The sequence below is a fragment of the Hydra vulgaris genome, chromosome 13 (assembly GCF_038396675.1).
Source record: "Hydra vulgaris chromosome 13, alternate assembly HydraT2T_AEP".
Classification (NCBI taxonomy): domain Eukaryota; kingdom Metazoa; phylum Cnidaria; class Hydrozoa; order Anthoathecata; family Hydridae; genus Hydra; species Hydra vulgaris.
The window spans coordinates 3984486-4009257 of NC_088932.1; the positions used below are offsets into that span (position 1 = coordinate 3984486).

At 26.6% G+C, this 24772-nt stretch overlaps 2 protein-coding genes across 2 annotated transcripts in view; both read right to left on the bottom strand.

The window, feature by feature from the left end:
* LOC136090220 (myosin light chain kinase 3-like) overlaps positions 1-24772 on the bottom strand; it is a 90790-nt gene that overhangs the window by 55074 nt on the left and 10944 nt on the right. Inside the window, exons 2-5 of the mRNA XM_065816415.1 lie at positions 11454-11576; positions 11129-11304; positions 10476-10576; positions 7197-7241 (exon numbers count right to left, since the gene is read on the bottom strand). Of these exons, the coding sequence (XP_065672487.1) occupies positions 7197-7241; positions 10476-10576; positions 11129-11304; positions 11454-11542 (411 nt within the window). The 5' untranslated portion in view covers positions 11543-11576. The remainder of the gene's footprint in view (positions 1-7196; positions 7242-10475; positions 10577-11128; positions 11305-11453; positions 11577-24772) is intronic.
* On the bottom strand, positions 17448-17993 carry LOC136089540 (uncharacterized). Its single transcript, XM_065815592.1, has one exon. It carries the CDS (start codon positions 17991-17993, stop codon positions 17448-17450), a length of 546 nt encoding a protein of 181 aa, XP_065671664.1.

A 24772-nucleotide genomic window follows, 5' to 3' on the forward strand; every position in this document is an offset into this window, starting at 1 on the left:
AAAAAATTATTTTAATTTTTGTTTATCAATTTTCGACCTCAATGGTAAACCAGTAGTTAAATTAATGAGTTAAATTGTAGAGGTTTATATATCATATATTCTAAAGTATTGCACATATGAGATTTTTTTAATAAACTGCTTTACATTACATAAGGCATTTTGATTTTTTTTCTTTTTTTTTTCTTCTAAATAATTAAATAAATTTGTTTTATAGATAGGAAACCAAGTAACATTTAACATTATGTTTTTGTTTTTATTATTAAGTAATATCTTTGTCATTAGAATTGCAGGTTTTTGTTGATTTTTACTTGAACATTATTATTTATCTCTTGATAGATTCGTTTACCACTTTGTAGATATGTTTACAACTTTAGACTATTAATATTTTGATATTTTAATTTCTTTTTTTTTTTTACCTTTTTCTTTTTAAAATAATGGCGATTTATTAAAGTTGTTTATTTTATTCTTATGTCACTTAAAATAGTAGTAAATAATTTTATAGAAAAGATTATAACTCTTGAAATTCTTTAGTGTTTATTTGTTACTACAGTTTTAATACCACTGTTAATATGTTTATTGCTAATAGTGAAATTTAAGTGGATGATATTAAGCTTAAATAAGTTATTAGAAGAAATCAACTATCAACTTAAAAATAATTTATAATTTAATGAAATGATTAGGCACGCTGAAATTAATTGTCATCAAGAAATGCTGCTCGGTAAGAAGAAATTAATTTATACCTAAATTAGAACATCATAATCACATAAATGAAAGAGATTGGCCTAGACGTGATAAATCATTCTCAAATTTTAAGAAATGTTGCTGTAATAGAACATAAGACAAAAGACAAAAAGAATGTATTGTATAGCAAGAAGTGATACTATTCTAGATTATAATTATTTAGGAGAAATGAACCAGATCTGTCAGCATTGTTGTGCTAAAAAATTGCTTGATGAAGCACATTTTTTATGTTTCTATAATAGAAAGGTAGTTTTGCTTCCATTTTCACTATTTCCGCAATCTTTACAAGACTTACAAATACTTACAGGAAGTTATATATCATAATTCCAATATCAATTTTTTAAAATATATTAGAATTTAATATGCCTGTCTTTGCTTTGCTTTATTTACTGATAATGTGGTTTAACGTATGAATCATAGGTCACCATGTTTTAAAATGTGGTCAAGTTTTTCATTGTGTAGGTAATCTTAGGCCAGATCAAGATATTTCCCCAACATTATCAACTGATTATCTCTGACCCACTTGCAGCAGTAAATTTTAGTAAGCAATAACATCGCAATCAACTTTGCTTACATAATTTAATGTTTTATTTGCAAACTATAGTTAGTGAATTTGCAGTTGTATTTGTTGGAGAAGATGGTGTTCCACCTGCTTCCAGGGAAGTTATTTATCCAAAAGGTCATTTAGAAGTTATATTGAGTATGTCAGCTAACTTAGATCCTACGGCTTATTCACTTTTTTCCAAGAAATAGCATAATTGGTTCGCAACCCTGAACATGCAACATTGATTAGAAATCATGTTAAATCATGGCAAGAAACTATTTCAGCAATATACTGCAGATGCATTTGTTAAAATTGAAGAGCAGTGTTTTGCTTTCATAGAAATAACCAAAGCAAACTGAGAAACATGCAATATGCCTTACATGAAAATGTAAGCAACCTTGGTAACAATCATAATGTTAGACCAGGGTGCATTATAGTTTTCTATTTACTTAGGAAGTCTTAAAAAAAACTATAAAAATGCTATGGTTACAATTAAAAAGTTAAAGTAATAAAAAAGATCTGGTAAATCAAATCTTTTTATTACTTTTACCTGCAACCGCTATAATGGTGTGTGTTTAAAAAAAAGTACACAAATTTATTTTCAAATTTTAATTAATAGTTTATGATAGGTATGTTTTCATGTGTAATAGAGTTAATGGTAATAGTTTATAAAATATAATATGTTCAAAGTTTATATATGTTTATATTCTGTTTTTTTTTTATTTTAAAGTTTAAAAAGTTGTGTTACTTAGCAGTGCATAAAGCAAGTGCATAAAGTTATCCTTGCCAGTCAAGAGATCTTACTAAGTTGTGGTATTACTTGACACTATATAGTGCTGGGTGGTCTTAATTTCTGTTAATTATTTTTTACTTAAGACACTTTAGAACTAAGACTAAGTATAAATCTAACTATAATCAGTATCAAAATATGAATACTAGAATTTGTTAAGCTACATATCTTTTTCTTTTTTTTCTTTTTTCGAAGTTACCAATTATAATTTCTTGGACCAATCAGATAAGTGCTAATATTTATATTTTAATTAAAATTCAACTTTACGTATATCTACTTTTTATTATACTCAACTTTGTTTCTCATTACTTTTTCTACGATATTAGATATTCTACGATATCACGACTGATAAGGTAAAGAGTATTATTATAATAACTTTTTTTAAGACTGTAAAAAATTAGACTATTATCAGATTTGTTATATATGTTTTAGTTCTAATAATTAGTCACCGCACTTTTAACGCTTCAAATTTTATCATATTTTCAAATAACTGATTATGATTATCCTAAAATAAAATGATTTTATATTTTTTTTTTGAAGTTTGAAAATATTGCATTCATTTTTTTTTTTTTTTTAAAGTTGTCATTGCTTTATTAGTGTACTTACTGTTGAAACATGGTTTTAATTTAGTAAATTCATATAATATGAAATTTACTGTGTTAATCATTATTCACAGTTAAGAAAAAACTGGGATTCTAAACTATTGAGGTAAAAATAATTTTATATAGTGATAACATAAAAAGGCCTTTTTTTTAATGGTTAATTGTGCTATAGCTATTTTGTGCTAATTTTGTGCAATTTTTTTGCCATTAAAAACAATAACTAATTTACTAATGTAATAACTTATTGTAACTTTTTTTTAACACAGTGTCTTTGAAACACAGTCTGTCTCCTCTGTTTAACGAAAGTTTATTAATAAAGGATATCACTATTAGAACACTCTGTTATTACTAAGCTCTAATGTATTTTTTGTTACCATAATTGATTTTGACCATGTTTAAGAAATGTTTTACGAGTCGCTATTTCATGAACACAATAATAAACATAAAAAATAATGTTCACATTTATTAATAAACTTACTTATTCTAAAATACAATAATAAATCTCTAAAATAATGCTTTTGAAGTTGAGATGATCTTTTTTTTTCTTTTAGTATTGGTGAGTTGTACTTGGCTTTCCTTCTCTGGTGCTTGCTATTATTAAAAATAACCTAATATTTAAAGTTACGCGGTCTTTACTAAATGCCAAGACCAACATAAGCATAAGGTTGCTATTGTCCTAATTTTTAAGGAGGAGAGCAAAATGCTAAACTAATTAAAACTTTTATAGCGTTCTTCAGCAAAAAAACTGGGACAATGGCAGCCCAAATAGATGAATTTGTATTTTATATTTTTCAGATAATATATCAAGTCAAATTGTTATTTATTTATTACTAACCCTTATTATGGGTTGCATACTGCTAGTAATAGTAATAATAATAGTAACAATATAAAAATAATATATACAATAAAAATGATTTTGTATGAAATGTAATTAAAGCTAACTTACAGTTCTGATAATAAAATAATTTTTAAAAAATACTTTGAATTTTTTTAACATCTTGTCTTTTGAAGATTTTTAACATCGCTATTTTTGATAGATGTACTTTTGACTTCTATAACATGATTTGTATTTTTAATATCGCTAGTTTTATAGCTGTACTTTTGACTTCTATTTTATGATTCATATTTTTAACATTGCTTCTTTTGGTAGCTATACTTTTGACTTCATAAACATTAAATGTTTCATACAATGTGCAAATAGCTTTAGTATAATATTTTATTGGTTGATTTCTAAATTACCACGCACATATTTTTCAAACCTTTAGTAATAATTATCTTCTTATAAATTTAATTTTTATTTTTAATACTTAAATTAACTGGTATTTAAATAAACAAATTAAAATATGTAAGTTTTAACAGTTATTATTTTTGCAAAAGTAAATTTTTGTTTTTTTGTTTTGTTTTTTTAATTAGTTTTTGCCAGGGTTGCAAAAAAAACTCCTTTTTAAAAAAAAATTATGTTTAGTCAATTTTTCAATAAAAAAAAAAAGCATTAGTCATTTTACTTGAGTAAATTATATTTTTACAAACATTACTGCTGTAATTCATCAACCAATACATCATTATTTAATGTTCTGTATATAAAAGATTTGCCGCTTTTTCTACTCCTATTTCTTATTAAACTTAGATTGAACAAGCTCCAAAGTTGAAAAAAAGCTTTCAATTCCAGCACTAGAAGCTGGTGCATTTAACAAACCTTCGATCAGAGCTGTGGAGTCGCGACATTTGTAGCAGAGTCAGAGCTGCTAAATAAAATCGCAACTATTTTGTACATGCACGTGCACATACAAAATAATTAAACTTCAAAAAATTTTTCATATCTTTGGCAAGAAGAAAAATTTTAAATTATTGCGTAATATTTTTTAAAGAATTCAAAGAATGTTTCAAACATTTTGCTTTGGAGTCGGAGCTTGAGTTGTACTCTAAGAATTTCAAAGATTGGAGTTGGAGTTGGTACTTTTTTTTTACGACTCCACACCCCAGCCTTCAATATCCATGATAATGATGCAGTCCAAAAATTGGTAGCAAGTTCTTAAATTCTTTATCTGCAAAGGTCATTGCAGCTTCATTTTCATTTTCAGAAAGATTGGACACAAAATATCTAGGATCTAGCGAGTTTGCAAAGAAATGAGCATCACTGACATGTATAATAAATAATGTTATTAAGTTTCCAATATTCAGATATTAAGTATCCAATATTTATTATATAAAAAATATATAAAATATATTTTATATATATATATATTTATATATATTTTTTTGTTATTTTTAATTTATTATTGTTCCATAGTATACATTTTTGTGATTACATATAAAGATTAGTTAAGATTAAATATACATTTAAATATAAAAAATCACAAACATAAATAATAAACAAACTTCTGTAATACGAACTATAAGAAGAATGCGGGAAACTTGCAGAAGACCAAAAGGTCTTATCATCAAAAACCGCTTTACATTATCATATATATATATATATATATATATATATATATATATATATATATATATATATATATATATATATATATATATATATATATATATATATATATATATATATATATATATATATATATATATATACATATAGAAAAATAAAAATATTTACAAAATTTTTACATTAAATTGTTACATTATAATTGTATTAAAATGTAAGATTACAATTATACAAACATATATCATTACTTTTTCTTAATATTACCATGTTTATTGCTAACGCAATGTTTGAAAAATATATTAAAGTATATTAAAAAATAAGAGTTTATATAAGAAGCTAGCAGTGAACAAATTTAGAAAAAATCAGTAAGTAAATTTTTATACTTTAAAATACTCTTTTTAATAGTTTTTTTAAAGCCATTTAAGTTTTCAAAGTGAATAATATTTTGATTAAGTAATAAAAACTTATTCCAGATAAGAGGTGCACGATAAGTAATTTTAAATTGCTCAAGCTCAAGTTTTGCATGAAGGCTCTAAAAGGGTACTATTTGTGCGCAACAGGTATTTACACTCTGGCTTTTGTTTATAAAGACTATAGAAAATTGAAGAGAGTTTATTATCTCCATAGTATATAGATTGCACACGTTTATCTAAGTAACTTTCTATCCATTTGTTTGTTCTACCGCTTATGCCATACATGTTAAGCTTTGATAATAATATTTTGAGGTCGACTGTATCAAAAACCTTATATATATATATATATATATATATATATATATATATATATATATATATATATATATATATATATATATATATATATATATATATATATATATATATATATATACATATATATATATATATATATATATATATATATATATATATATATATATATATATATATATATATATATATATATATATATATATATATATATATATATATATATATATATATAACATTGGAAACTAAATATTTAAAGATATTATGTTTCCAATATTTATTATATATTTTTTCCAATATATAATATATATTTTTTCAGTTGATAAAAATGATAACATGTTTATTAGCTCTTTAAAAATTTCAGGTGTCCATTATGTTTGTTTGATCTCTTTGCAACTTATCTAGAGCAACTCCAATTGGTTTTAATATCTTCAACAAAAAATTAGTTTGATTTAAATTGATATTCTTTCAATTGGTTTAAACCATTGGTTTAAACCTATCAACCCTGGTTTTTGCATTATGATAAATTGACCATTTCATTAAAACAGTATTCAGAGTCTTTTAATAAACTAAGAATTTAGAGACCAGAAATATTTCCAAAACTCACAATCTAAAACACTTAATTTAAACTTTGTTAATAAATATAAAAAATAAACAGAAACTGAAAAAAAAAAACAATAATTAAAAAAAACTTTTTAAATGAATATATACTTATTAATTTATGTGTGAAAAATTAAATAAAGATGAGCACAAGTTATTAATTGGCTGTCTTTATAAGTTATAAATCTGACAAAACTTAAATATCACTATGGCTATAAATAAAAGCAACCAATATGATCAAAGCTGTTTCATCTACTCTTGGAAAAACAGAACAACTTTTAATAAACCTCCTAAATATATAATATAACCAATATTCTAAACCTGTTAAATATATAATACAAGGCTCAAATTAAGTGAAATTGCAATATGCGGAAATACTTTTGGTATTAAATTCTTAGTTTATTAATAACCGTTAAAACACCAGATAATTTAAGGATTATAAATTAAAATTATAAGAAAAAAATGATTATTAGGTCTGAAAAATTTGGGGAGTAATTTAAAAATTAACCAATAAAAAATTATGTTCAAGCTATTTGCACATTGTATGAAACATTAATATTGATTTTTGTTTAGGGGGAAAGTTTAAGGAATTATTTATTTAAAAATATATAACATAACCAACTTTCATAATAACTCATTAATAATTCATTTTCATAATAATTCAATGTCATAATAATTCATTCAATTTTCATAATAACTCATTTATAATAATTCATCAAGTTTTAAATATAAAATATGAAACATCAAGTACCTTTTCAAAATTGTCATCTTGTACACATTTTTCACTGATTTTTTCCTAAAAATTAAAAAACTATATTTAGCAATAACTTAAAATTGCAACAAAAAATTATTCATTTATTGAGCATTATTTATTTCATTGAGCAGCAATAATAAAAAAATAAAAAAACAAAAACATTGACATTAGAGAAATGTAAGAATTGAAATATTTAAGAATTAAAAAATTATAATAAAATAATACATTTATTGAGCATTATTTATTTTATTGAGCAACAATAGAAAAATAAAAAAATAAAAACATTGATATTAGAGAGGATGTAAGAATTAAAATATTTAAGATTTCCAAATATTTAAAACACAATAATAACAGCTTTATTAATTACACTTTATTTTTTATAACATTTTTTCTTATAAAAAGAAAACTTTCAAAAAAGAGAAGAAACCTTCAGGCAAGTGGCCTACAGAAATACAAGAGTCAAACTCATGTATCACTATGGGCTGTTGGCAATACAACTGGATATTATCTTAACTAAAAATATCTACTGACTGATAAAAGATAAAAACAGCCATTGTTATGAAAAGTATTGTTTCTATTTATAAAAACTGTGAAGGTAGTTATGTGCGTCACAGCTGCTTTAATCTAAACTAACTTCTAATCAATCATTTTACTAATAATAGCAAGGTCTTTGAGTCTCTAATTAAAAAAATCTAATATCTCATAAATCTGAGAATAACATTCTGACTATCAATACAATTTTTGCCATGATTGATTTGTTAACCATATTTATATAAAAATTTTAAGTGTTAGATAATTTGCAGAATATTTATACAAAAAAGATATTGATCTTTTTCTTGCAGGAAAAGCTGCTGATTTTGAAGAAAGAAACTAAGAGATTAAGCAATATTATTAGGTTTTACTCTCCTGAAAATATTTAAAGTTTGAATTCAAGAGTGAAGAAACCATGATTTTGTACACTTAAGTGGTGGTAACTGTACAAGATTTAGAGTAAAAGTGGGTCAAACCGATCACCAAACAATAAAAATCAAACTTTAATAATTTTTAAATTTTTAATCTATTTTTTTAAATAAGATAGAAAATATCAAAAAGAACATTATTAACTAATTAAATAATTTTTTTAATTGTATTTGAAAATATGAAAACAAAAAAAAAAAAAAAAAAAAAAAAGATTGCTTTTGGCAGAAATTCTGTTAAAACCAATCAATATAAAATACATTTAATAATTTCATATATCTAAATATATATATTTAGATATATTTTTATATAGCATACAGAAATAACAGGAGATTTAAGTTTTACATTTTTTACAATAAAAAATATCTGAACCCATTACAAACTTTTTTGGAAAACATGTTTTGTTGCAGAGCCAAGTATTGCAATTTGGATTCTTGCATTAGACAGCACTTTTTTACAATGATGCAATAATAAAAAGGCATTAGTTCTCAAGAGAACTGTTGTTGTGAAAAAGATGAAAAAATGATTAGATCACAAAAAGAATCCCAGTAGAGTAGTAGTAAGTAGTGTAATGATACGTTGAGTCTAAAGAAGAAGTACGAGATAAAAGATTTAGTAAGCATGGTCAGAATCATCCAAAGGAAAATAAGAAGAACACAAACTAGTGTCAGAGACAAGACACAAATCAAGGAAACCACAATCAAGTGAAGGTAAGTGATTTTGACACAAATCAAGTGAAGATAAATTATTTGGGTTGTCTGAAAAACAAATCATAAATTCTACTATCCAAATAAGATTAATTAAAATAAAAAGTGTGTACTTTTATCTTGATCAGCAGTACTAAAGCTAAGTAACTCAGTGCGATAAGCATTAAAGTCACCAAAAGCAACAAAATTGGCTGAAGGATGAAAAGAAAAGGCTAGATCAATTTGATTAGAAATAACACAGAGTTTAAAGGAGGAAGATGATAAAGAATAAAAAAAAAATTATTGAGTGATGTGGTGCTAAAGGAAAGCATATAGAAGAATAGCCAGAGGACTCAAACCTGATTTCTCAAAAATTTGGAGAATTGATGTTTAAGTATATGCCCAAGTCAAGCATGTGACTATTGTAGTCTTAGCAATTCAAAGGTTAATAGCTATCAATACTGATATCCAAAAAAGAAAAAAGAAATTCAAATCAGCCTCACAAAGAGCAAGTAAGTCTGGTAAACTTTGCAAGAGGGAAGATTCAACTAATGGAAAGTTACTTCAAAGACCACAAATATTTGAAATAGACAGAACATGAAGCTAACAGTAACAATCAGAGATAATGGCAGAGATGAGAAGCAATACTTAAGCCTATATCTATGGGAGCTTAAGTACATACATTAAATGAGGTTTGGGTTTTAGCAGGTGGTCAACATTTTCAAAGTGTATCATATTAAGACAATACCAACCTAATCCAGGACACTTAAATGTTAGTGAGTATACTAGGGTTATGACTTATTGACTTTTAAAAAAAAACATAATTTCCTGTCATAAACCAATAAACATTTGTTAAAAAACATTGAAAACATGTTTAACTCCTCTAGGTTGTAAAAAAAGCTCACCCCACAATTAAAATTACAGACGGCCACTTATTTAATCTTATTACTGCTACTACTAATACGTGTGGCTTTGCTGAAAATCATTTAAAGTTTGTATAGATTAGAGTGCGAGTTGGAATTCCAGACCTATACTACCAATCCTGGCCTTCATTTTAATTCCTTCAACAGTTCTGCAGAGAGATGTTGATTTTTATCGTCTCAAAATCCATTCAAAAAGGCTTTTTGAAAAATAACTAGAAGCGAGAGCCATCTATACTAAAGATTCCCAGAAGTACTCAATGCGCAGAGCACGCAATCAAAGTCATGAAGGAAATGTATTCATCATGCAAAAATAAAGACAAATTGCACCTTCTATTTTTTCTATGCAACAAGCAAGAGCAAGCTCAACGGCCTGAGTCATTGTTGGATTGAAAATTTATTGTATTACATGACTGACATTCTAAATACATTTGAATACATAGTAGTACTGTCAAAATTAATTTTTCAATGGCAGGGTGAACTTTTTTCAAAAGATATGCAAATAATAGTTAATTTTGTACTTTTTAGGTTAAAGTTCATTAAACTACAGTACAGGAGCATGGGGTTGAAAAAAAGTCATAACCCTAGAGTATACACCGCACGCATATATATATATAGATAAATATAGATATATTTACATATATAAGTACACATTTATACATTACATATTATTGAAGTAACAATTTTTGTTAATTTTTTTAATGTTAACTTACAAGTGTTTGAAGTATTATATTTTCACACTCCACCCTGTTCCTACAGTCAGTGTTTTCATCAAAACCAGCTATATATTTATGTACCAAAATGTCATGGAGACCTAAAATAGTTTTAACAAAATAAACTATCTACAGGCCTTGTTTCAAAGTGTTATGCTGCACACAATTTATGTATGTGTTAAATTATTTTACGTATGCCTAAGCAATTTCATAATTTCATAATTTCACAATTATGAAATTATGAAATCTAATTAATGTCATAATTTCATAACATTTGTAAAGAAAAAAGATTTTTAGACAGAAAAATTTTTTTTGTTTGAATTAATAACTACAGATTAATATGGTTTAATTTGCATCCTTAAACTTTATATATTTCAGAGAAATAAAAACTTTTGATTAGAGTGAAATCAATGTAATATCTATTGTAAGATCTTTTTGATAAGTTTGAGATATAGAAAATAGTATAAATAAATAAAAATGGACACAAAAAAAAAGGAAAAAAAAAAAGGACCCTTCTGTATTACAATCATATTATTATTTCAACCATTACATGAGTTTAGAAAGATTTATTACTTTCAGTTAAACTAGATAGATAAAACATTTTTTTTACATTATGTGCAATAAGAATCTTTTCAAAAAAATTAAAAAAAAACCTTGACTTGGATTTACTAATAACATAGAAGGACAATCATGATCAGTTGTGTCACTTGCTACAGGTGATGCTAATGTCAAAGTTTTAATATCATCATCAGGGACCTCATGTTGTAGCAAAGTCACATCATAGTTTGTGAAATCTATGTTGTCATCAACCACAGGTTCAAATCGATCACTAAATCATTGTTATTAAAAGTATAAACTTACAGCAATTAAATAAAGAACAGCTAGGTTTTAGTTGTTCTTAATAAAAAAAGGCAAGAAATATAAAAATCTTATTATAAAAGCAAGAAAATTATAACACATATATATTTATAGACTCACTAAAAAATTTCAGAATATGGCATTGATGGTATTTCCTTTGATAAAACCAATGTACTTTCTTCATCATCATCTGCTTTTTTCATCGACATCTTATTACGTTACTTATACAATTTAACTTTAATTCTACAAACAAAATGGTATGGTAATATATACACTTCATTATTTTTTTAATTTTATAAAAACATATTTATATGAATTTTAATGCTAAAAAAAAACAACATTGTCATGCTAAAATAAACTAAAATAAGCAGGTTTTAAAGGAAATTAAAATTACAAAAAAATAAATTATATAGCTTTAAATAAATTAAATTAAAAAATATGCATCATACAATAGCATCTCAAATTAAATTAAAATAATTTAATGTGGTTTTGTTTTAAAAAATAATAATTTTCTTTTAAGGAACATTTACTGAAAAAATAATCTAAAAGCATTTATATTTAGAAAATTATGACTCTCTAGAGTTCTCTAGAGAAAACTCTTTCCTTCTAGACTTCAGTAACAAGAAAAAATCATATATATATATACATATATATATATATATATATATATATATATATATATATATATATATGTATATATATATATATATATATATATATATATATATATATATATATATATATATATATATATATATATATATATATATATATATATATATATATATATATATATATATATATATATATATAACTTAATAGGGAATCTTGGAATCTTTATATTACTTTCTTTGCATTTGTTTTTGTTAAATAATATCTTTTAATCAGACAAACACCCAAAAAGTTTAATTTAGTTCATTAATATTGTTTTAAATATAATCGCAATGATTGAATATGTATGTAATAATATGAATGTAATATAATTTAATTTTATACAAATATAATGCAAATTTATGTAAAAAATACCAGATTGTATACTATGTACAAGATAATTTACATTTGTTTGTTATCTATCAAATGAATTATCTAGTAGATAATATACTTAGCATAATTCAGGCCTCAGTGGAAGTAAATGAGTGCAAGAGCAAAGAGAAGCTCTCCTAAAATGAAATGCCAAGCTATTGCAAGCTGCTCCTCTAAACAACTTTTTAAAAGAGCTTTTATATAATATGCATATTCATCAAAAAAACAAGTTATTAAATATAATATTAGATTTTATACTTGTTACAAACATATGCTTGTAAAAAATTCTTTAGAAGAGCGTTTTTACACTAGCTATCCATTTATTTATTAACAACAAAAAACTTGATAAACAAATACTTATACAAGTTTTTACTTCTTTTAAAAAAAGTTTTATATTTTCTTATTGTAATAGAATGCAGGAATTTTAAGAAATATTACAATAATTAAAAATTCCACAATACTTATATGATTACAATTTTATAGCAGAACATTTAATCGTAATTATATTTTTTTGTCGTGACCAAATTGAGATAAACTTATATAATTTATTAAATCAATAACATACTTGATGAGATAAAGTAAGAATTATTATGTAATAATTTAGAGTGTAATATTTTTATATTTTATCAGTTAAATAATTTATATTTCATCAATATAGTTTTGAGTGTAAAAATTTTATTTTTATCAGTTAATCCTATCTAATTAAAAACAACCATTTTAATTGGCACTTTAACTTTTTTTTTGCAAATACTTTTTTGCAAATACCTTTAAAAAAGCATTTTAGTTATTATGCAATTTATTAGGGTTTATTTTTTAAAATGAGTTGGCATTTTTCATCTTAGTTACAACGATTATGCTTTTCTTTTACTTCACTAAAGTTATAGTAAACTTGAACCATGCCAAAAGTAATGCAAAATTTTAAACATAAAAAACCATCCCCACTGCCTAACTGTTTTAATATATCTTTTAATAATATTTGTAGTCTACGAAGTTACCTTCCATCAGTTATATCTTACCTCTTGCAAAAATCACTTAACTTGCTTGCTCTTAGTGAGACTAAAATTAAAATAGCTACTCCTTCCTCAGATTTCAGTATTAATGGGTACTATTCTTTGATTTGCAAAGACTCCAATAGTTACATGCTCGGCTTGAGGGTGTACATACGCATGTCACTTATTTGTCATGAAATCAAGCTCAAATCCTTTGACCATTCTTTTGTATGCTCTTCACTCTATCAACTTTTTCTTTGTTCTTTATAGGTCTCTTACTTCTAAAGACTTCACTCTTTTAGATGTAATTTCTGATCAAATTGACCAAGCCCTCTCTCTTTTCACCTATGTCAATATTGCTGTTATTGGTGATTTTGATGAAATCATTTTTTTTGTTGACAACTTGACTGTTAAGATTTTTTGATGATTTAAACATTTTAGAAATGAATGTTAGTGCTAAACTTAAACTAGGAAAAGAATTTAAAAAAACTAAATAAAAAAGGAAACAAATTTTCTATTTTATTTAAAGTCTTCGCGTAAAATAAAAACTTTAGAAAAGATCAAAAATTAAAAGCAATTCATTGCGTAACCACTTTTTATTGCATTTAAACAGTTAAAACATCAAAACATCTGTGGTCAAATTGTAAAGAAAAACTTCCAACTTTATAGTGGTTGCTTGCAGCCTTGTTGGAAGTGAATTAGAATAGAAATAGAATTGGCGTTTTTGCAATAATTTCATAAATATTTCATTTACAATAAATTTAATGGTTTTTGCTTCAATACAACATGGATAAATTAGACGAAAATCAAAATAATTAAAAATGATGTAATTTGATATTTATGAGAAGAATAAATACAATAGAAATAACAATAACAAAAAAGATTAACAATATAATTTAACTTATAGATTAACAATAAAGATTAATAACATATATATATATATATATATATATATATATATATATATATATATATATATATATATATATATATATATATGTATATATATATATATATATATATATATATATATATATATATATATATATATATATATATATATATATATATATATATATATATATATATAGATAGATAGATAGATAGATAGATAGATAGATATATAAGGGTGTCCCAAAAAACAACATTTTTGTAAAATATATGCAGAGACCTCCTTAATGTGTTCTATCTAATACAAAAACACTAGATTTAAAATTTTTTTGAATAAAAAATATTTTAAGGGGTCCCTCAAGACCCTCGAATATTTAATGGTCCTTAATATTTTCAAAAAAAAATTTTCCAAAAATATGTCAACCTGGTACTCAAATGAAGCGAAATTATATAAAAATTTCAAAAATAATATAGATTTCAAATATAGAATTGTTATTTTTGGTTTAATTACATGAAAAATTACATTTTTTAACAAAAAACAAAAAAATGCATTTTATGTATTTTTATGATAATTTTGATAAATAAGTTAAAATTTTTCCAAATTAAATATTATTTTGAAATTTTTATATAATTTTGTTTCATTTGAGTACCAGGTTGACATACTTTATTTATATATATATATATATATATTATATATATATATATATATATATATATATATATATATATATAATATAGATTTGTTTGTTATATACATATGTAAATATATATATGTATATATATATATATATATATATATATATATATATATATATATATATATATATATATATATATATATATATATATATATATATTTACATATGTATATAACAAACAAATCTATATTATCTAATATATAAAATACAGCATGGTACTTTTTACATAAACTTGCATTATATTTACATAAATTACAACTAATACATTCAATAATTGAGTTTATATTTGAAAAAACACAAATTTAATTTAAAGAATAATTAAGAATAATTTTAAGAATAATTAGGAATAATTTTAAGAATAATTTAAGAACTTGTAGAAAATGAACTTTGACAGAAAAGCAAAATTTGGATTATAATAGTTGCTTTTATACTATATTCTTAAAAAATGAAAGTGAGCAACTTGCACATATAGCCAAATAATTTTCTTCCTGACCTACTCATAATATGTATTTCATATCTGCCTACTATTTAAACGATTTCGTCTTCATATTTCGGACCACGACACGTAATTAACGAAATTAAAGTTTCTGACTAAACATTAAACTTTTACATCAATTATTAATTTTTAAACTCAATTTCTTCTCATCTCCGTCAACCCTTTGTCTAGAGTTGACATATGGCGGTCACGATTATGTCATACTAACGTATGATATGATCGTGTAAGTAAAAACATATTTTTTCCACTCTTTGAAACCTCACATCAAGTTCGTTCATCGTTGCTTTGAAAAATAGTATTTATCTGAAAACATATTTGTTCAAAACACTTTTGAATATCTCATAATACGAGTGACACCTTTTTAGGAATAGCAATTATTATATTTAGTTTATTAACATGCTTTTTGTTTTACTTTATTGTGTATATATATAGAAAGAGTCTATATATATATATACAATAAACTAAAAGAGGCGGGGGAGGGGAAGGGTTGTGGACTCATTATATAAGTCCAAGACCATTCCCCTCCCCCGTTCCCCTCCATACCACCCCAAAAAAAATTTTTTTCAGTTTAAACAACATGTTTCGATTATACAATAATTATTAATAAAGCTGTTCTAAAACTGTACATAACAGTATAAAACTATACAAAACTGTATACAACTTATAAAACTTATAAAACTGTTAAATTTTCAAGTATACAAAAGCTATTTAATATATAACTTAAATTGCTAGTTAAGATGAGCACTCTGATGTCACACTGAAATAGCCTGCTGCTGAGGGCATTCAGTACATACATCAACTGAAAAATAGCCTGACTCGCAGCGGAGTGCTGCTACATCGACTTGGGGTTTGGGATGGGGCAGCAATCTTTCCTTTCATTATTTTTCGTTTTTCTATTCTTTTTCTGAAAACGCCGAATGCTTTAAAGATAAGCAAAACTATGAGCAAATGCTTATCTACAGAAGATAATAGAAGATTATATATATATATATATATATATATATATATATATATATATATATATATATATATATATATATATATATATATATATATATATATATATATATATATATATATATATGTATATATATATATATATATATCTATATATATTTATATATATATATATATATATATATATATATATATATATATATATATATATATATATATATATATATATAGATATATATATATATATATATACATATATATATATATATATATATATATATATATATATATATATATATATATATATATATATATATATATATATATATATATATATATATATATATATATATATATATTAGCTGGAGTTACCCGGCGTTGCCCGGGCCAATATTTAAAAGTAAATGAGCATCTGGAACTTTGTTATACTAATTTTGGGCTATGCACAGTAAGATTGTGCAATATTTTTTAGTGTTGCACAATAATCCCACAAAATGTGGCCCTGTTGGTTGAAGCTATGAAATAACTGAAAGACATTAAGGAAGAAAAAGACATTTTGTTTATTTTCCACTTAAAAACAACAAATTAAGAATTTCCAAAAGAACATTTACTCAAATTTTTCAATTAAATTGTTCTCTCACACTGGAAAAAAAAGTTGAACATGTTACAAAAGTTAAATCATGGGTAATTTCTTCACATTGGATTGTTATTGTTTTCTTTTAATAGGACTTCTTTAAAGAGGATTTCTTTCACTGAAGAGCCTTCTGATAGACAATGTTCTTGGTTTTTTCTTCTGGAGTCAAAATGAAAAGATTTCGTGGAGATCCAACTCTGGAGCATGCAACATAGAGCTGGCCGTGAGAAAAGCAGGGCTGTTCCAAATTGATGCCAGCCACTTTGAGTGACTGTCCCTGCGCTTTGTTAATGGTCATGGCAAAAGCCAGCCTGACTGGAAACTGGAGGCGCTTGAAACTGAATGGGAGGTCATTGGGAATCATTGGAATCCTTGGAATGAAGACATTCTCACCTTTGCCACATCCAGTCAGTATAGTTGCTTCAATCAAGTTTGAAAGGATAGCTTTGATGATGAGTCGAGTTGATGATGAGTCCATTGCAGATGATGAGTCCATTTGATGATGAGTCCATTGCAGAGCTTGGGACTGTCGAGGTTGCGAAGGAGAATGATTGGTGCTCCAACTTTCAGGTGAAGAATGTGAGGAGGACATCCAGATAGTTCTAAAGAGTTCAGAAATTCTGTTGGATAGTTGACAGCTTCACTGGGGTCCATAACCATGTCAATGGAGTTGTAGGACTTTTCATTGCCTGGGAGCATTTTCTGGATCTGCATATTGATCTTGGTGACAGACTCATTTTTGGGAGCCAGAATAGCTCTCTCACAGATCCAGTCATGTCTGGTGAAACTCTGCTGGATGTTGGGAAACACCTTGACAATGAGTTCCTCTGCAGAATCCACCAGTGTGCAAAAGTTGGCAGGGAATTTAATGAGCCCTGTCTGCACATCAACTGGTGCCTCACCATTGCCCAAGGCAAGGAGCTGATTGGAAAAGGCTCCTGCTGACAGATCACCAGACAACTTTACCCTCATGTTTGTTGTCAAATGAAGTGTTCTGACACTCCTCCACAGGTAGGAAGCTTTTAGGTTTTGCCAAATTGCACGGCTGAGGCTGCAGAGCCACACTGGATCCCATTTTTGGGCCCCCTGACCCCGGGGGTCGGGGTACGGGGTCAAAACCCAGCTAAGTAACTTCTCCCCCTGGAGGACTACCCCCATGCCAAATTTCATCGAGATCGGTCCGGCGGTTTGGATTTCTATAGAGAACAAACAAACAAACAAACACACATACAAACACACATTGCCCTTTAGATATACCTAGCTGGAGTTACCCGGCGTTGCCCAGGCCAATATTTAAACTGGCTTACCTGATATCTGTACACAAAAATGGGCCCAAAAATGGTCCCAAAAAATGGTCCCCCCAAACCCCGGGGTCAGGGGGGCCATTTTTGGGCCCCCTTGACCCCGGGGGTCGGGGTACGGGGTCAAAACCCAGCTAAGAATCTTCTCCCCCTCGAGGACTACCCCCATGCCAAATTTCATCGAGAACGGTCCGGCGGTTCGGATTTCTATAGAGAACAAACAAACACACACACATTGCCCTTTATATATATTAAGATTATATATATATATATATATATATATATATATATATATATATATATATATATATATATATATATATATATATATATATATATATATATATATATATATATATATATATATATATATATATATATATATATATATATATATATATATATATATATACATATATATTTATTTATTTATTTATTTATAGGGGCGGGAGCGGCATTTTTTGTTGTTTAAGAATTACAGGCATGGAGCAAATTCCAAACATTTATATGCTTATACTTATGCACAAATAAGAATGTTTGGAAAAAAGTTGCGCTGATTAGAGCCAGGAAACAAGGAGCCCTAAAATTGTGACCATAACTTCCCCCAACGTAATAACGCGACTCCATTAACATTATATCTTGATAAAAGCGTTCGCCATGTTCGTCACTTACAGAACCAAGGTTTTCTGGATAGAAATTAAGATGCGAGTCAAGGAGATGAATTTTGAGGGACATGTTGCATCCCATATCTTTATAAGCATTTATGCAATTTTTAACCACATCTTCAAAATTTACAGACTTGTTATTTCCGAGAAAATTAGCAACGACGGATTTAAATGCCAGCCATGCATTTTTTTAAATTCACTAAGTAAATATTCAAAGTAGATTTCAGTAAAAATCTTTTTTATTTGAGGACCTATAAATATACCTTCTTCCATCTTAGCGTCATTCAATTCAGGAAATTTGTTACGTAAGTACATAAGCAACTCTGAGTCATTGTGTAGCGCCTTAACAAAATTTTTATAAGTCCTAATTTTATATGAAGAGGTGGCATAATTATTTTATCACGTTCAACTAATGGCAATCGAAGGACATTTTTATTTCCTTGCTGCATTCTATCTCTAATTGGCCAATCCTTCTTTATATAGTGTTGCTTTCTATCTCTACTTTCCTATTCACATATAAAGCAACAATACTTTGTGTAACTTTTTTTCATTCTTTTAAATCATACTTTTAAATCACCACATGTTCTCCAGTTATATTTACCATAATCAATTTTATTTATTGGCAGCGATATTGTATCGTATGTTTCTTTTAGTTTGGCAGAATATGCAATCGGTACAAACGCATATATATACTTCCGTTGTGAAGCAATACTGCTTTTAAACTACTTTTTGATGAATCAACAAATAATCTCCGTTATTCTAAATTAAGTTCAATACCAAGGTTTTTCATAAGGTTCTCGATATCCGTACAATAACATATATTCTCATTAACTGAAAAAAACATTACCAATTCTTTGTGACAATTTCGAAATTTAGAAATTGTTTACCTGGTGAGTTATTCCATATCAAATCACCTAAAGGCTCCCAGGGTACCACCTCAGATTTGCTTTAAATTTTGACCACACACAGATCTTATAAAAAAAATACAATCCAGAAAATTTCAGCCTGATTGACCTATTTCTTCAAAAGTTATGATTGAATTAAAAATGACCAAAATCTGAAAAATTTGTGAATCAGGAGCTTACAGCAGTTTTTTTCGATTTTTGACAAACCATAACTCTTTAATTAAAGATGGCGATCACCTGAAATTTTGTAGGGTATTAGTTTTTCACCCAAATAACCCATTGTTGCAGTTGTTTTTGACTGATTTTTTACAGTTTTTGAGTTATTGTACCTTAAAGTTGCTAAATATTGTAACATTATAAATATTTTTTCGAACTTTAACGTGTTACAGTTTAATACTTACTTAGAGAAAGTGGATTTTTTTGTTACCTTTGTGTACTTAGGGTTGCCACTTGTTAGAATAATCAAAATTATGCATTAAAAATTAATTTAGCACATGCAGCAGCCTATTAAAAAATCTTTTTTTTTTTAAATTATGATAAATTACATCGACTTTGCTGGCATAGAAAGTAGCGTAAACAGTTGAAATAAGTTATGAAACTTTTTAATGTTGAGGTTCTATATATAGACAATCACCAAAAAAAAATTAAAGATCTATACTCTATCTTATGACATGATTGTAGCCTTTTGAGAGTGATGATATTTTCAAAAGGAGAATGTTATTAGACTATGAGTTAGCTGTTGGTCATAGTCTAATAATTTGTCATAGGGATGACAGTAGTATATTTCTTATTTATCTGTGAATGAATATATTCAGTTTTCTTTTTAATAACATAATATCTTAATTTGTACTAATAATAATGGCATAATCAGTGTCATAATCAGTGTCTGATATTTGTTAGTTTCTTTGAGATTTAATATGCTTATGTCTTTTTTAAACCTTTTAGATTAGTAATAAAAATAAAAATAGTAAAAAATGACAGAGAAATGTTGTGTGGGGAAAGTTTTAAATGAAGATTGCGACAAAACGTATTATTGTAGAATGATTGGAAGAATAAAACTAAAAGATATTGTGAACTCAGATGTTGAAATTTTAATTCAAAGAATTGGACACACTTTTGAACTAAATGAGGAGATATGTGTTCACCATGAAAAAGCCTATATTTCTAGATATGAAGCGCTTTAAAAATACTGCTGTGATCCGTTTAAAGTCCACAAGAAAAAAATTATTAAGGGATTGTGTAAAGTCGACATTTTAACAGCAAGTCAACTTAAGATCAAACCTGGTTAAAAAACTTTGCACTAACTGTTTGAATGAATTCAAACTTGAACAAATTACAAGAAAATTTAGTCAAGAAGTTGAAGACAAAGATGTTGATGATGAGGAGTTTAGTTCTTCAGACCTAAATAAGACAGTTTTAAATAAGAGTGCTTCTTAACTGGAAATATCTCCTCTAAAAAATGTAAGTAAACGTGACAAATTAGAATATGGAAAGCAAAAAGTTAAAAAACTGGAAACAAGTATGACAAACCTAGTAGCATCAGCATTGGATATTGAACCAAAAGAAATAATATCTGAGAAAAAGCAAAAGTGCATTAACTGTAATGATTTAGACAAACTTTTAGATGCAATAAAGGAATTGAATGAAGAAAAAGTTCAGTTACTAACATTTACTCCTGATAGTTGGTCAATTAAAAAACCTTGCAATGCCTTTTCAGTTTCAGACCATCTTGTTAAGAAAGCCAGAAAGCTGAAAAATGAAAAGGGAATACTTGCTAAACCTGAGGCTAAAAAAAGACATCCTTTGGAGGATATTGTTAAGCAGAGAGTCATTGAAATATATAAATCTGACAAATACACTAGACAATGTCAAGGAAAAAAAGACTTTGTTTCTGCGCGTATAAATAATGTTAAAGTTCATAAACAAAAACGCTTAATATTAGTTTGTTTAAAAGAGCTTCATCTGTAATTTAAGATGTTATACCCTGAACTCAAAGTTGGATTCACCAAGTTCTGTGAACTAAGGCCAAAGTGGTGCCTTACTGTTGATAGTAGTGGAAGCCACTCAGTTTGTGTATGTTCTTACCATCAAAATGCTAAGTTGATGTGCTCTGCTCTTCCTAACAGCCATTTAATATATTACAAAGATTTAATGAAAGTATGTGTTTGTAATATAGATAGTCGAAACTGCATGTTTCATCTATGTTCGAACTGCCCTGGTAAAATAAATTTGAAGACTTAATTAGAAAATGTGTTTGAAAAGAATGATTTTGATTTTGATGATCAGTTTACTTATAAACAATGGGTGTCAACTGACCGAACTGCACCTTTTACAGTCCAAACAAGCATTAGTAAATTTATTGAAACTTTAAGTAAAACTTTGTATGACCTTTGTCACCACCACTATATCAAAGAAGCACAGTCTTCCTACTTATCAGAGGCAAAACAAACATTAGACCAATATACCTACATTATTCTGATGGATTTTGCAGAAAACTATAGTTTTCTTGTACAAGATGCTATACAAGGGTTTTACTGGCATGCTGATCAAGCTACCTTACACCCATTTGCTGTTTATTACAAAGATGAAAAAGATCACCTTAAATATGAATGGTATTGTTTAATTTCTGACCATCTTTGTCATGACCAATCAGCAGTCCATTGTTTTCTCACAAAGCTGCTCTCTATGGTCAAAATCAAACTACCCACAGTGAAAAAAGTTGAATACTTCAGTGATGGTGCTGCATCACAGTATAAAAACTACAGATGTCTAATAAACTTAATTTATCACATTGTAGATCACCAAATAAATGCTGAGCATCACTTCTTTGCTACGTCACATGGCAAAAGTCCATGTGATGGAATAGGAGGTACTATAAAAAGAGAAGCAGCAAAAGCTAGTCTACGAGCAGCAATTACAAATCAGATACTCACACCACAAGATCTGTTTACATGGGCTCAAAAAAACATCAAAGGTGTTAACATATTTTATCTTTCAAGTGATATCAATAACCATGAAACAACTTTTAACCTTCAGAAATGATATGAAAGGATGCGCACAGTTTCGGGAACAAGAAGCTATCACTGTTTTGTACCAGATGGAGAGAACTATCACTGTTTTGTAAGATGGAGAGAAATTGTTTTTACGAAGAATCTTTAGTGATACTGTCTATGATACTCATGTGTTAAATGATGTTAATTTAATTTAAAAAAATCCTTCAAATTTTTAACCCAGTAAATATATTGCATGCTTTTATGATGAAGAATGGTACATAGGGCTTGTGGTTGATATTTGTAATGAAAACCAAAACATTAATGTGAAGTTTATGCAAAGAAACAAATTAAATTTAAAATGGACAAACGATGCACGATCAAGTCAGTGTTAAGTTCCATTTGATAAAATAATATGTCAAATAAGTGTTCCATTGATTAAAAGTATAAGTGCTCATGACTTTATTCTTGCTAGTAATGACTAGTATTATGAGTTATATAAATCAGAGATAAGCTAATTAGTTTCATGTATACATACTTTTTCTTTTAACTAATTATCTTACTCTTTGAAAGCACTTTTTTACAGGATAGTTTGTATAAAATTTGAGGTATAAATTTTGAATGTGGTAAGTGGTATTTTTTTGATCTCCTTTTAAAAATATCATCACTCTCAAAAGGCTACAATCATGTCATAAGATAGAGTATAGGTCTTTAAATTTTTTTTGGTGATTGTCTATATATAGAACCTTACCATTAAAGTTTCATAATTTATTTCAACTGTTTACGCTACTTTCTATGCCAGCAAAGTCGATGTAATTTATCATAATTTTAAAAAAAAAGTAATTTTTTAATAGGCTGCTGCATGTGCTAAATTAATTTTTAATGCATAATTTTGATTATTCTAACAAGTGGCAACCCTAAGTACACAAAGGTAACAAAAAAATCCACTTTCTCTAAGTAAGTATTAAACTGTAACACGTTAAAGTTCGAAAAAATATTTATAATGTTGCAATATTTAGCAACTTTAAGGTACAATAACTCAAAAACTGTAAAAAATCAGTCAAAAACAACTGCAACAATGGATTATTTGGGTGAAAAACTAATACCCTACAAAATTTCAGGTGATCGCCATCTTTAATTAAAAAGTTATGGTTTGTCAAAAATCGAAAAAAACTGCTGTAAGCTCCTGATACACAAACTTTTTGGATTTGGTCATTTTTAATTCAATCATAGCTTTTGAAGAAATAGGTCAATCAAGCTGGATTTTTCTGGATTGTATTTATTTTATAAGATTTGTTTGTGGTAAAAGTTTAAAGCAAATCTGAGATGGTACCCTGGGGAACTTTCAAAAAACTAGGTGATTTGATATGGAATAATCCTGGTGCCAATAAATTAAATTCTTGAAGTCGAGATCCAAGTAATTCAGCTTGGCTATTTGTCAACGCCAAATCTCGCTCAAGATCGCAAAGTTGTTTCAACGTTGTTCAACTATGTCTCAACATTAATACAACGTTACGATTTAAACGTTGTTTATTTAACGTTGTTTCAACGTTAAGTCAACGTTGACAAAAAAACTTAATTATAAAAAAACCGTCCGTTGAACTGGAGCTTAAAGTAAAAATAGTTAAAGCGAAAAAGTAATAAGCAATATTTTAGTATAATGTTCAAAACAGAGGGTGTTTATGTGAGAAATTTTGAATTTTTAAAAAGTTTTATTTGTATTCAAATTTCTACTACTTGTTCTTACGACAAAAGAAATTAATGGCTTATTTAAGAAACTGGCGAAAATGCCACTCTAATGTTCTAGCTCTGGCAGAATCATCTTCTAGTAGTGAAGAAGAGAAAGTCGAAAAAAATTATGACAATTCAAAATTTACACAAAATATCAGT